At 43.4% G+C, this 14,587-nt stretch overlaps 1 protein-coding gene across 4 annotated transcripts in view; it reads left to right on the forward strand.

Moving 5' to 3' along the window:
• Window positions 1–14,587, forward strand: part of fbxo16 (F-box protein 16) — a 61,538-nt gene that overhangs the window by 43,371 nt on the left and 3,580 nt on the right. For all 4 annotated transcript variants that reach the window (XM_068017245.1, XM_068017237.1, XM_068017255.1 and 1 more), the window contains 2 exons: window positions 7,718–7,920; window positions 11,302–11,404. In XM_068017245.1, the coding sequence (XP_067873346.1) occupies window positions 7,718–7,920; window positions 11,302–11,404 (306 nt within the window). The remainder of the gene's footprint in view (window positions 1–7,717; window positions 7,921–11,301; window positions 11,405–14,587) is intronic.

Consider the following 14,587-nt stretch of genomic DNA (forward strand, 5'->3'; position numbering starts at 1 on the left):
TTGCATTTTGCTGAAGGGAGCTTGAAACGTCTACCACACTTTTTATTTAGAAATTTTTTCCTAATCACCATCCAAGGCCCCAAACACTCCTTCCAGGTGGAGTAGCTATTCTCTCGTACTTCTTTCAATTTAGTATACTGTATTCGCTGCTCACAATGTTGCCTCCTCTACATTGGGGAGATCAAACACAGATTGGGTGACCGCTTTGAGGAGCACCTCCGCTCAGCCCGCAAGCATAACCCCGAGCTTCCGGTTGCTTGCCATTTTAATTCATTAACCCGCTGTCATGCCCACAATTCAGATTAGGCACTCTAGAGCCTTCTGGACTCAATATTGAGTTCAACAATTTCAGAAAGTGTCATCTTCTATCCCTTTTAAGGTTTAAGGTGGATGACCTCACATTTGTCTGCATTAAAATCCATTTGCCATAGTTTTATTTTATTTATTGACGCAGCACTGAAACAGGCCCTTCGGCCCACCGAATCTGTGCCGACCAACAACCACCCATTTATACTAACCCTACAGTAATCCCATATTCCCTACCACCTACTTATACTAGGGGCAATTTACAATGGCTAATTTACCTATCACCTGCAAGTCTTTGGCGGTGGGAGGAAACCGGAGTACCCAGCGAAAACCCACGCAGTCACAGGGAGAACTTGCAAACTCCGCACAGGCAGTACCCAGAATTGAACCCGGCTCCCTGGAGCTGTGAGGCTGCGGTGCTAACCACTGCACCACTGTGCCGCCCTAATGCCACCCATTCACTTAATCAATATCTCTTTGTAATTTTATGCTTCCATCTACACTGCTTACAATGCCACCTATCTTTGTGTCATCGGCATATTTGGATATGTGGCTTTCTATCTCATCATCTACAGACTCTAGTAATTTCCCGACAACAGATGTGAGACCAATTCCCTGGTGTTCCTCTCCTCAGCTTTCTTAAATAGCAGAGTGATATGCTCAATTTTCCAATCTAAGGGAACAGTTCCCAATCGGGAGAACTTTGGAAGATTACAGTTAGGTCTGCAATGTTCTCACCTACTTCCTTTTAAATCCTATATGAAAGCCTACTGGTACTGGAGATTTATCACACCTTAGAAAATAGGCGACAGGTTTAGATAGAGGATCTGGATCGGCGCAGGCTTGGAGGGCCGAAGGGCCTGTTCCTGTGCTGAAATTTTCTTTTTTCTTTGTTCTAGTGCCCATTATTTTCTTCATTACTGTTATTTTGTTAATGTTAATTTTGGTGAGCCCCTGTGCCTGAAACAATGTTCCTTGGGATTTCCATGATGCTATCCTCTTCCTCCACTGTAAATACTGATGCAAAGTAATTATTCAACATGTCTGCCATTTTCTTATTTTCAATGACAAGATCACCGTTATCAGTTTTCAAGGGGCCCACATTGCTTCTGCCACCCTCTTTTTCCTAATTGTAAAAGTTTTTTGTTTTAATTTGTCCATTGCAAGTTTCATACTTCCTATTTGGAGCTCTTACTGTTTTGTCACCTTTTGCTGTTCTTCGTATCTCTCTCATTCACCAGGATTTGTGCTACTTTTTGCATTTGTTTTTATCCTTTTAGTTTTATGTTGTCTCTTATCTCTTTAGTTCTCCATGGCTCTTTTTTTGGCTCTTGTCTCTTTGACATGTAAACTGGTTCTGTATCATATTGAATTATTTTTTGAACACCTAATACTTCTGTCATTTTACCCATTAACAGATTTGTCCAGTTTACTCTGGACAGTCTATCTCATCACAGTGAAGTCAGCCTTACCTAAATCTAGAATCTTCGTAGCTGTTTCACATTTCTCCCTTTTTAAAAAAACACTACATTGAACTCAATCATATTATGATCACTATTAGATAAATGCTCATTCACCATTAGGCTATTAACTAAATCTGGCACATTATTCATTGCTAAATCTAATATGGCATGTTCTCTTATTGGTTCTCGATCATATTGCTGCAGAAAACTATCCCAGACGCATTCAAGAAATTCACTATCTTTCTAACATGTGCTGGTCTCCTTGTCCCAATCTGTATGAAAGTTAAAATCCCCCATTAAAACTACTTTGCCTTTGCTGCACGCTTATCCAATCTCTGCATTTTTACAATCTACCACTTCACAGCTGCTACCAGGGTCCTATACACCACTCTCGCTTCAGTCTTAAATGTTCTTCTATATCTTAATTCTACTTGAATTCTTCACTGCCTGCTTACCTCTCTGATCGTCGAAATGATTTCATCCTTAATCACTAAGGCACTCTTCCCCCTCTACCATTTTGCTTATCATTCCTGTAGAAATTGTAACCTGATATATTTAGTTCCCAGCCCTTACCATCTTTCAGTCATGTCTCAGTAATGGCTACCATGTCACCTCCAAGTTGAATTTGTGCCTGCAATTCATTCAATTTGTTCCTTATGCTCTGTGCGTTTGTACAAAGAATTCTTATTTTGGCCACATCCGAACTTGTCATTCTGCTCTATTGTTTTACTCACATGTTTCTTATTTCTCTCTCCTGGTTAAATTACTTTACATCTTTTAGTTTTCCCTTTACCTGTAGTGCCTAAAGCACAATTTCTGACCGTTACTCTACTGTCTTCCCTTTTTGTTTTCCAACTGCTGTTTACACCACATTTTCTATCTGAGCACGCCCCCCCCTCCCCCACCCTATTTACTAGATTCAAGTACATGTGACCACCCTATTCATAATAGGAGCTGGAGTAAACAATTTGGCTCTTTGAGCCTGCTCTGCCATTCAACAAGATCATTGCTGATCTACCTCAACTCCACCTTCCTGCACTATTCCCATTTTCCTTAATTCCCTTCGTACCCAAAAATCTATCGACCTCTGTCTTGAATATACTCAACAACTGAACATCCACAGATTTCTGAGGTGAGAATTCCAAAGATTCACAATCCTTTGACTGAAAATATTTCTGCTGATCAGCCCCAAGTAGCCAACCCCTTATTCTAAGACTGTGACTTTGTGTTCTAGATTCTCCAGCAAAGGAAAGCATTTTCTCAGCATCTATGCTGTCAAGTCCCTTAAGAATTGTAGATGTTTCAATTAGATCACCTCTCATTCTTCTGAACTCCAGGGAATATAGGCCTAGTTTACTCCATTTCTCCTCAGAAGATAATTCCCTCACCCTAGGAACCAGTCTACTGAACCTTCATTGCACTCCCTCTCATGCAAGTATGTCCTTCCTTCGATAAGGAGACCAAAACTGCACACTGTACTCCAGGTGTGGTCTCACCAAAGCCCTGTAAAATTGTAGAAAGACTTCTTTACTCTTATACTCCAATCTCTTTGAAACAAAAACTAACATACCATTTACTTTACTAATTGCTTGCTGTACCTGCATGTTAACTTTCTGTATTCATGTGCAAGATCACCCAGGCCCCTCTGAATACAAACATTTCCCAGTGTCTCACCATTCAAAATATATTCTTTTTTATTTTTACTACCAAAGTGGATAATTTCACACTTCATCACATTGGCAAGAACATGACAGTTGGATTACACTCACCTAACCTGTCTTTATTCCTCTGCAGCCTCTTTGCATCATCCTCACAGTTTACATTCCGACCTAACTTTGTATCATCAGCAAACTTGGATATGCTACAATGAGTCCCCTCATCTAAGTCATTAATATAGATTGTAAATAGTTGACACCTACATACTGATCCTTGCGGTACCCCACTGGTTTTAACCTGCCGACACGAAAATGCCCCATTTATTCCAACTGTTTTCTATTGCCCAATCCTTGCTAACATATTCCCCCAATCCCATGAGTCCTAATTTTGTGTAATAACCTGTTGTGCAGCAACTTGTTGAATCCTTTTTGAAAATCCAAATACACTACATCCACTTATACTGGAGTATAAGAGTAAAGAAGTCTTTCTACAATTTTACAGGGCTTTGGTGAGACCACACCTGGAGTACAGTGTGCAGTTTTGGTCTCCTTATCGAAGGAAGGACGTACTTGCACGAGAGGGAGTGCAATGAAGGTTCAGTAGACTGGTTCCTAGGGTGAGGGAATTATCTTCTGAGGAGAAATGGAGTAAACTAGGCCTATATTCCCTGGAGTTCAGAAGAATGAGAGATCCCCTTATCCATCTTATCAGTTACCATTCTTAAAAAGCTCTTAACAGATTTGTTAAATACGATTTCCCTTTTATAGATCCGTGTTGATTCTGCCTAATTATATTATGATTTTCTAAGTACCATATTACTATGTCCATAATAATAGATTCTAGCATTTTCCCTACCACTGATGTTAGGCTGAGTTCTTTCTTCCTCCTTTCTAAAATAGTAGGGTTATGTTTGCTACCTCCCAATCCTCGAGAACTGTTCTAGAATCTAACGAATTCTGGAAGATCAAAACCATTGCAGCCACTATCTCTGCAGCTACCAATCCTAGGATGCAGGTCATCAGGTCCAGGGGATTTGTTGCCACTTAGTCCCATTAATTTCTTTATTTATATTGATTTCTTTAAGCTCCTCATTCTCACAAGACCCTTAGTTCCTCATTATTTCCAGAATTTTTTTGTCTTCTACCGTGAAGACGGATTCAAAATATTTGTTTAACGTCTCTGCCATTTCTTTATTCTCCATTATAATTTCACCGGTCTCTGCTTCTAATGGGCCCACGTTTACTTTCACTAATCTCTTCCTATTTACATACCTACAGAAACATTTACAATCTGTTTTTATGTTTCTTGCTAGCCTACTCTCATATTCCCTTTTCTCGTTCCTTATTGATTTCTTGCTTCTCCTTTGCTGAATTCTAAAATCCTTCCAATTCTCAGGCTTACAACTCATTTTGGCAACATTATAAACTTCGATTTTGATCTAATACCGTCTTTAACTCCTTCTGTTAGCCACAGTTGGACCACTTTTTCTGTGAGATTTTTGTGCCTTAAAGGGATGTATATTTGTTGCCATTTCTTTAAATGCTAGCCATTGCTTATCTACTGTAATATCTTATAATGCAGTTTCCCAATCTACCTTAGCCAACTCGTCCCTCATACCCACATAGTTTGCTTTGTTTAGATTTAAGGCCGAATGTGGTCGAAAGAAAACATATGGAGACAATTTTTTAAAATTCATTTCTTCAACTTGTTAATGATTTGAAGTTAATTAACAACGTAATTTATTTTTGTGGTGCAACAATAAAGTACTTTGCAAGTTACTCTTAACCTCCAAGTTGTCAAGATTCCAAACAATGCAGCAATACTAGCATCCAGATTTCACTATCACTATCTACACAGACATACCATAGCACGAGCTTGCCAAGAGCCAGTGTCATTAATTCAGTCGACATGGGAAGTAAGCTTTTTGGCTTAGATTTGTTGCACTATTAACCTGTTGTGATTTGAATACAGGATCGCTTTGACTGAGGAATAGCAAGGAAGTTATGATAAGTCACTGGCTAGACCTGAGCTGGAGTATTGTGTCCAATTCTGGGCACCACACTTTCGGAAGAATGGTATGCATCCCAGAGTACTTAAGGAAGTGGCCCTAGTGGATGCATTGGTGGTCATCTTCCAAGATTCTATGGACTATGGAACAGTTCCTACAGATTGAAGGGTAGCTAATGTAACTCCACTATTTAAAAAGGGAGGTAGAGAGAAAGCAGGGATTATAGACCAGTCAGCCTGACGTCGGTAGTGGGGAAAATTCTAGAGTCCATTATCAAAGATTTTATAGCAGAGCACTTAGAGAACAGTGGTAGAATTGGGCAGAGTCAGCATGGATTTACGAAAGGGAAATCATGCTTGACAAATCTACTAGAATTCTTCGAGGATGTAACCAGTAGAGTTGATGAGGGGGAGCCAGTGGATGTGGTTTATTTGGACTTTCAGAAGGCTTTTGACAAAGTCCCACATAAGAGATTAGCATGTAAAATTAAAGCGCATGGGATTGGGGGTAGTGTATTGCGATGGATAGAAAATTGGTTGGCAGATAGGAAACAAAGAGTAGGGATAAATGGGTCTTTTTCCGAATCGCAGGCAGTGACTAGTAGGGTACCGCAGGGATCGGTGCTAGGACCCCAGCTATTCACAATATACATTAATGATTTAGATGAGTGAACTAAATGTAATATCTCCAAATTTGCAGATGACACAAAACTGGGTGAGTTGTGAGGAGGATGCAGAGAGGCTTCATGGTGATTTGGACAAGTTGAGTGAGTGGGCTAATGCACGGCAGATGCAGTATAATGTGGATAAATGTGAGGTTATCCACTTTGATAGCAAAAACAGGAAGGCAGATTATTATCTGAACGACTATAAACTGAGAGAGGGAAATATGCAGCGAGACCTGGGTGTTCTCATACACCAGTTGCTGAAGGTAAGCATGCAGGTGCAACAGGCGGTAAAAAAGGCAAATGGTATGTTGGCCTTCATAGCGAGAGGATTCAAGTACAGAAGCAGGGATGTCTTGCTGCAATTATACAGGGATTTGGTGAGGTCACGCCTGGAATATTGTGTGCAGTTTTGGTCTTTTATCTGAGGAAGGATGTTCTTGCTATAGAGGGAGTGCAGCGAAGGTTTACCAGACTGATTTCTGCGATGGCGGGACTAACGTATGAGGAGAGATTGAGTTGGTTAGGATTATATTCGCTGGAGTTCAGAAGAGTGAGGGGGGATCTCATAGAAACCTATAAAATTCTAACAGGACTTAACAGGGTAGATGCAGGAAGGATGTTCCCGATGGTGGGGGAGTCTAGAACCAGGGGTCATAGTCTAAGGATACGGGGCAAACCTTTCAGGACTGAGATGAGGAGAAATTTCTTCACCCAGAGAGTGGTGAGCCTGTGGAATTCGCTACCACAGAAAGCAGTTGAGGCCAAAACATTGTATGTTTTCAAAAAGGAGTTAGATATAGCTCTTGGGTCTAAAGTGATCAAAGGGTATGGGGCAAAAGCGGGAGCAGGTTACTGAGTTGGATGATCAACCATGATCATAATGAATGGTGGACCAGGCTTGAAGGGCCGAATGGCCTACTCCTCCTGTTTTCTATGTTTCTATGTTTCTAAGGCCTTGCAGAGGGTGTAGAGGAGATTTACCAGAATGGTTTCAGGGATGAGGGACTTCAGTTATGTGGAGAAGCTGGGTTGTTTCCCTTAGAGAAGGTTAAAGGGATACTTAATAGAGGTGTTCCAAATTATGAGGTGTTTTGATAGAGCAAATAAGGAGAAACTGTTTCCAGTGGCAGAATGATCGGTACCCAGAGGGCACAGATTTAAGGTAATTGACAAAAGAACCAGAGGGGGGGATGAGGAGAATTGTTTCTATACAGTGAGTTGTTCTGATCTGGAATGCACTGCCTGAAAGGGTAGTGGAAGCAGATTAAATAATAACTTTCAAAAGGAAATTCGAATAATACTTGAAAAGGAGAAATTTGCAGAGCTATGGGGAGAGAACAGGGGAGTGGGACTAATTGGATAGCTCCTTCTCTGAGCCGGCACAGATACGTTGGGCTGATTGGTCTCCTTCTGTGTTGTATCATTCCATGACTGTATTTTTAAACCATACATTTGTTAGAGTGCATTTAGAACGCAGCTTTGCCTGATTCTAGGGTCTTGGACAGGTCATGGAGGAGTTTTTACTTGACCCCGCCCTGCCCACTTTTCAACATCAAACTTAACAACTCGTGGGACTGATTCTACAGCTTCTTTATTCAGCATTTCTCCTGTTCCCAGACTCCGCCTAGAGACGAGTTTATTGTGGTGGATGTCCAGCCGCTTTCAAAGGATCCCGCGGACCAGAAGCTCAAAACGATGGCAACTCGATCCCTGCCTGGGAAAGCGCGGCCCGAACTCCCGCCCTGGCGTGGGTCAGACCGACACCCAACGGACACTATACGTTTCAACTACCTGGACAACTGTGACCCCATCGGGCAAGTGTAAGGAAATCTGCTATAGGAGGTTTCGGGCCACCAACGGGGAAGGGAACGCCCATTACTCAAGAGGGACTCGTTGGTGTGCCAGCACACCAGCGATTTCTTGCTGTTGCTGCAATAGGTCAGTGTATTCCAGGCCTTCATGTCGCTCTCAAATGGGCCTCAGGAAGGATTCACTTCCCAGATGAAAAGGGGTGGAGATGCTTGTCCCTCAGACCCCATCCTCTTTATGGGTTGAATTTTACCTTAGGCGGACAGGAATTCACCACCGACGTGGAAGTCGGTGGTGAACCGCTTCCTCCTAGCCCGGGGATCCATCCCGTATTTTAGAAATCCCCGGGCTTTAATTGTTCCGAGGCTTGACTTCCACCCATTTGAGGGAGGAGGTCCCGCATCCGTGAGCTGCCAGCCAATCAGCGGGCCGGTAGCTCTTAGTCCCACAGCGCCATCGGGGGCAGTTGCAACTGCTGGGACTGCAGCCCAGCTGACGCCAAGGAGCCTGGAGGGAAGGTAAGTTACGGTTGCCTCATCAGGAGGATTGGTCCTTCCCTGGTGTGGCTGGAGTGGTCGTTTGAGCGGAGCAGGGGGGGGTGTCTTGGGTCCCGGGGGTGGGTTGGGAGGCGGGGGCAGCCCTCTATCAGGCACTCTGTGCCTGATTGCAATGGCACCCCCGGGACGCGGAAAGGCCGGCAGCTATTGCTGGGCGGCCTTTCACGTCCCCAGCACACTTGCTTGCCATGGGTAAAATACCCGTGGAGGCGGGCGAGGGCCCGAAGTGGCCGTTAAGTGGCCACTTCAGGACCATGATTGGCCTCGGGTGGGCAGGCCGTTTCGCACCCCCCGCCCAATGCCGTAAACTTGGCTGGAGGCAGAAGTGGGGCAGGTAGGCCTCCTGGAGCCTCCCGCTCAATTTTACGCCACCCCCACGCCACCATCCGACCTGCTGGGGCTGCGTACAATTCAGCTCTATATTATCCTGGAGTGTCTGGAGCTTTCACTGGGGGAAGGCAAAGGGCCAGGCACAAAAATGGGGCATTCCCAGTTCTATCACGTGTATTCCTGAAGGTTCACCTGAAGGATACCCAGAAGAATGGGGTTTGAAGAAGAAGCTGTCACAAGCCCCTGTTCCTGTTCCCCTTCACATGGGGTCTGAAGAAGCTGTCACAGGTTCCTGTTCTGGTCTCCCCTTCACATGGAGCTGAAAGAAGCTGTCACAAGCTCCTACTCCTGTTCCCCTTCACATCGGAGGGTCTGTGAGAGCATGTAGCAAGCCAAGAAAGGAAAATGTGTTTTTCTTTTCCCTCAGGGACCCATCAGCATTATGGGGTTGGCGGTCTTCTGAATATCATCCCACAGCCAGTGTCCATTGTCACCTCTGCTTTTCTGCCCCTGTATAAGGGCACAGACCCCTGCTAAGACAGAGGGACCACAATAAAATCACATAAATGGCCTGAACCTGCAAATGCTGGTGGGTTCAGTTCTGTATTAACGCTATAAACAGTATTATTTTGTGTAAAATTGTACAGAGGACCCCAAATTTACAAACGGATAAAATTAACAATTTTATGCATAAAACACAATAAATGACATTTATTGTATTCTATTGTTTTATTTATGTTATATATATATTATATTTATTGATTTGACGATCAAAAACCCAAATAGGTTTTTAATCAAACAGATTAGGCTATTCCTTTTTATGTTCAGTGTGTGGTTTGATGTTGGAATATGTTAGTTGTGCTATATTCATTGTAACCTACATACGAACATAGGAATTAGGAGCTGGAATAGGTCACTTGGCCCTTTGAGCCTGCTCTGCCATTCCATAAGTTCATGGCTGAACTGATTACTCCACATTTCTACCTACCCATGATAACCTTCCACTCCCTTGCTTATCAAGAATCTATCTACCTCTGCCTTAAAAATATTCAAAGACTCTACTTCTACTGCCTTTTGTGGAAAAGAATTCCAAAGACTCACGAACCTCTAAGAGAAAAAAATTCTCCTCATCGCTGTCTTAAATGGGAGACCCCTTATTTTTAAACAGTGACCCCTAGTTCTAGATTCTCCCACACAGGGAAACATCCTTTCCACATCCACCCTGTCAAGACCCCTCAGGATCTTATATGTTTCAATCAGGTCGCCTCTTACTCTTCTAAATTCCAGTGAATAGAAGCCTAGAAGCCAATCTTTCCTCATAAGACAGCCCACCCATTCCAGGTATAGTCTAGTAAACCTTCTCTGTACTGCCTCCAATGCATTTACATCCTTCCTTAAATAAGGAGACCAGTGCTGTACACAGTACTCCAGATGTGGTCTCACCAATGCCCTGTATAGCTGAAGCATAACCTCCCTACTTTTGTATTCAATTCCCCTCGTGATAAACGATAGCATTCTATTAGCTTTCCTAATTACGTGCTGTACCTGCATACTAACCTTTTACGATTCATGCACGAGGACACCCAGATTTCTCTGCGTCTCAGAGCTCTGCAATCTCTCACCATTTAGATAATATGCTTCTTTTTTATTCCTCCTGCCAAAGTGGACAATTTCACACTTTCCCACATTATACTCCATTTGTCAGGTCTTTGCCTACTCACTTAACCTATCTATAGCCCACTGTAACCCCCTTATGTCTCCTTCCCAAGGTACTTTCCTACCTATCTTTGTGTCATCAGCAAATTTAGCAACCATTCTTTCGGTCCCTTCACCTAAGTCATTTCTATAAATTGTAAAAAGTTGAGGCCCCAAAACAGATCCCTGTGGCACACCACTCGTTACATCTTGCCAACCAGAAAATGATCCAATTATGCCTACTCTCTGTTCCCTGTTAGCTAGCCAATCTTCTGTCCGTGCCAATATGTTAGCCCCTACACCATGAGCTTTAATTTTCTGCAATAACCTTTGATGTGGCACCTTATCAAATGCCTTCTAGAAATCTAAGTGCAATGCATCCACTGGTTCCCCTTTATCCACAGCACATGTAACTCCCTCAAAGAACCCCAATAAATTGGTTCAACCTGATTTCCCTTTCACAAAACCATGTTGACTCTGCCTGATTACCTTGAATTTTTCTAAATGCCCTGCTATAACGTCTTTAATAATAGTTTCTAACATTTTCCCTAAGACAGATGTTAAGCTAACTGGCCTGTAGTTTCCTGTTTACTGTCTCCCTCCCTTTTGGAATAAAGGAGTTACATTTGCAACCTGTCACATAGCAATATATATCCTCCAGGTAACTTCCCTCTCACCCTACTGCAGGGAATGGGTCGGCCCTGAACCTATTTCACCTGTTCCTCTGCATTACCCTTTATTCATTCTGCATGTTATGCCTTGAACTAATATTACCATTATTTTTGAGTGGAGGCTGCTGTATTTTTCCAGGAGAAAGAAGGGAGGCACAGCCACCCCTGATCTTGATGGAAAGGCTCGTGAAAGGAAGAAGCATCCGTCAGCAAACTATAAAATGAGGAAAGTGAAATCACTGGTAGGCTTGCTAAAACTTCCTTCCTCGGCTTTCTTTAAGGAATTTGGAGAGGGTGAAATTGGTCTTTGGAGAAAGATCAAAGTGACCGATGGTGAAGTAGCAGCCTGCTTTAAGCTGTGTCCATTGACTTCAATGGAAAAAGAAATTGGGCGCAGGGTAATGCGGGCTGTCAATTCGCTATTATCCGTTCCCCACTTTGGGCAAATACCAGTTTCACCCTCTTGGTGCCCCACCTGATGATACCTATTTCAGGGTCACTGTTCCTAAATTCATGCTATTCTTAAGCAGGATCAGTGTTTCACTATTTACATGTTGCTGATGTTTTATTGATGAGATTCTCGCATTTGAATTTTCTTTGTCAGTTGATTAAAGCGGACTTCTTGTGGTTTGCATTGTTGTGAGACCCAGTTTTCGGAGCGACACTGATTGCCCTCAGCCCTTCCTCAACTAACACACGCATCTTGTCTACCCAACACCTCACAATTCCAAATGTTTCCTGCTCCAAGCTGAGCAAAGGATCTTCATAGTTTGCTGGGAGGCAGCCCTTCAGGCAAAAATAACGTCCCTGCATCATTGACTCAAAGAGGCCTCAGGTTCTAGTTCCCCAGAGGTAATCCCCGAGGTAAGGAAATAATGTTGAACTAAGGGAAATTACCAAAATGGCAGCACCAATTCTTCTTCAAACTCCAGTTTGTTGAGTCTCAGGGCTTTGCATGTTCCACTGATGCTGTCTTAGCAAAGAAAGGAACTAAAGATTGCCAATATAGTGCAGGTGAAGGAGGCCATTTGGCCCATTGAATTTATTCTTCCATACATCACATCATCCAACTGCTTCTTGATTGATCCTAGTGTTTGTACCCATGACTGTAGCTGGAAGATCATCCCAGGGATTAGTCATTAGTGCCGAGCTTGCCCTTTACCTGTGTTCTTGTCCTATAGTCACAGTTTAACTCGATCCACCTTTTCTATTCTACTTAGTATCTTACGTGTCTGTATCAGCCTCCCTCATTTACCTCCTTTCAAACAGAAGGAGTCTGAGTCCTTCCATTCTTTCCTCATCACTCTGACAGCAGGGTTCAGCCTCGGACCGTTCTCTGCATGGTTTCCAGGGTCCAGGCATTTTCCCTCCCACCTCGGTGATTATTGCTGCAGCTTGACCAGCTCTTGTGCACCTTATATTTTCTGTATGTCAGCCTCAGATTTGTACACTGCTCTGATAATATCGCTGATTAATCTGTTTCCTTTGTTGATTGCTGCTGCTCCACAACAATTGGATGTGGTAAGTGTTGAGTCTGCTGGGGTTACTCCCATATTTCTCTCAGGTTCTCCCTCAGCTAATTAAACACCTCTCATTGATTAAGGTTTTCCACATTTTTGTTTTGTCTTTTGTTTCATTTGGATGTGCAGTTTTTCCCAGGACTTCATCCAATAGAACATTTCAAAGCACAACTCGCTGTAATTTTCAACTTAACAGCAGGGTATGGGATGGTGGGGAACAGGATTTTGATATGGTTGAAAGGGGGACAGCCTGGAAGCCTGAATTAATTGATAGTCAGCCCCGTTACCATATTTGCAGGAAGCTGTCCCCAGATTCTAATCAGACGGGCAGGAAATCAGGTGGCATTCAGAGGAGCCAAGCCTTTGGGGGTGGGGGGGTGGGGGGAGATACAGAATACAGAGGGTCAGGCCTCTGTCGGGCTGATTTTTGGAATGATGCTCCCACCCGCCCCATTTTTGGAGCAACCACTAGCAGTTCCTTAACGAACCGCTCCATTGGCTGCTCTATGTCCAGTGCTACTGGATGCAGCATGTGCTCCGCCCATTGGGATTTGAAAACTGTATCCCATTCCCATTGTAGAGTGAGGCTCCATCTGTTTCCGGCGGGAGTCTTGGCCACCTGTCCAAAGGTCCCAATCAAAATGGTGGTGGGCAGAAGCAGAGCAAGAATGGGTTTTGGGCAGTAATGCCTCCTAATGATGCAGTTTACACAAATGCAAGGAATAGTCATCATAGAAGCAGAAGGAGGCCATTCAGCCTGTCAAGCTTGTTCCAACTTTCAATTTGATTATGGCTGATCTGTACTTCAAGTCCATTATATCTCTTGATACCCTAGTTCAACATAAGTCTATCAATCTCAGTCTTGAAGATTTCTTGAAAATGAGCCTCAGCATCCACAGCCTTTTTGGGGGAGACACTTTCAGATTTCCATTACCCTTTGTGTGAAGAAGCGCTTCCTGATTTCTAAATGGCCTAGCTCTAATTTTAAGATTGTGCCCCTTGTTCAGATTCCCCAGCAGCGGAATTAGTTCCTCTCTATCTACCCTGTCAAATCCTTTTATCATTTTCAATACTTCAACCAGATCACCGTTCAATCTTCTAAACTCAAGTGAATACAACCCAAGTTTATGTAACCAGCCCTGAAAAGTGAACCCTATTAGCCTTGGTATCATTCAGCTAAATCTGTGCAGCACCCCCTCCAAAGCCAATGTATTTTTCCTGAGGTGCAGTGCCCAGAACTGAACACAGTACTCCAAATGTGGTCTGACCAAGACTCTGAACAACTGAAACAGCACTTCCTCTCCTTGTTTTCTAGCCCCCTTGAGATAATGCTAACATTCCTTTAGCAAATTCCTCTAAGAGACTTTCTCAAGCAATGATTTGAAAACCGTCTCTGTGGCCATGGAAAATGTTATGGCACTCGTAGGAATGTTGTTACCAAAGGGACCGTTCTCTGCCACTGACACTGGCATCTGCTGGCATCACACCATTCATCAACACCAGCTGTCAGTGCCTGCTCACCTATTCGTTACAAGTCCTTAGAAATGAATAAAATAAACTGGAAGACACCCCAGACTCTGGAGCAAGCGTATATTCACAAGGACCAAGGAAGAGGACGTAGAAGGGAACAGGGCTCAAATGTGATCTATGCTACTCCCAATATGAATGAACATAGTGCCAGATGATTATCCAATAGGCCCATATCTGGATGGGTGGTGTAAAGGTATTCTTCCCACTCCTGGAAGCCAATTGCAGTGCTAGGATGTAGTGGAGAAGCTTAGTGCCAGTGAAATATAACACTTTTCTCTGTCACTTAAACTTGACATTGATCACAAGTCGTGGGAGTCAGTTGCCAGCGTTCGCCAGAGCTGGCGGGCAGTCATAAAGGCGGGGCTAAAGTGTGGC

This window comes from Heterodontus francisci, chromosome 3, assembly GCF_036365525.1.
Source record: "Heterodontus francisci isolate sHetFra1 chromosome 3, sHetFra1.hap1, whole genome shotgun sequence".
NCBI lineage: Eukaryota > Metazoa > Chordata > Chondrichthyes > Heterodontiformes > Heterodontidae > Heterodontus > Heterodontus francisci.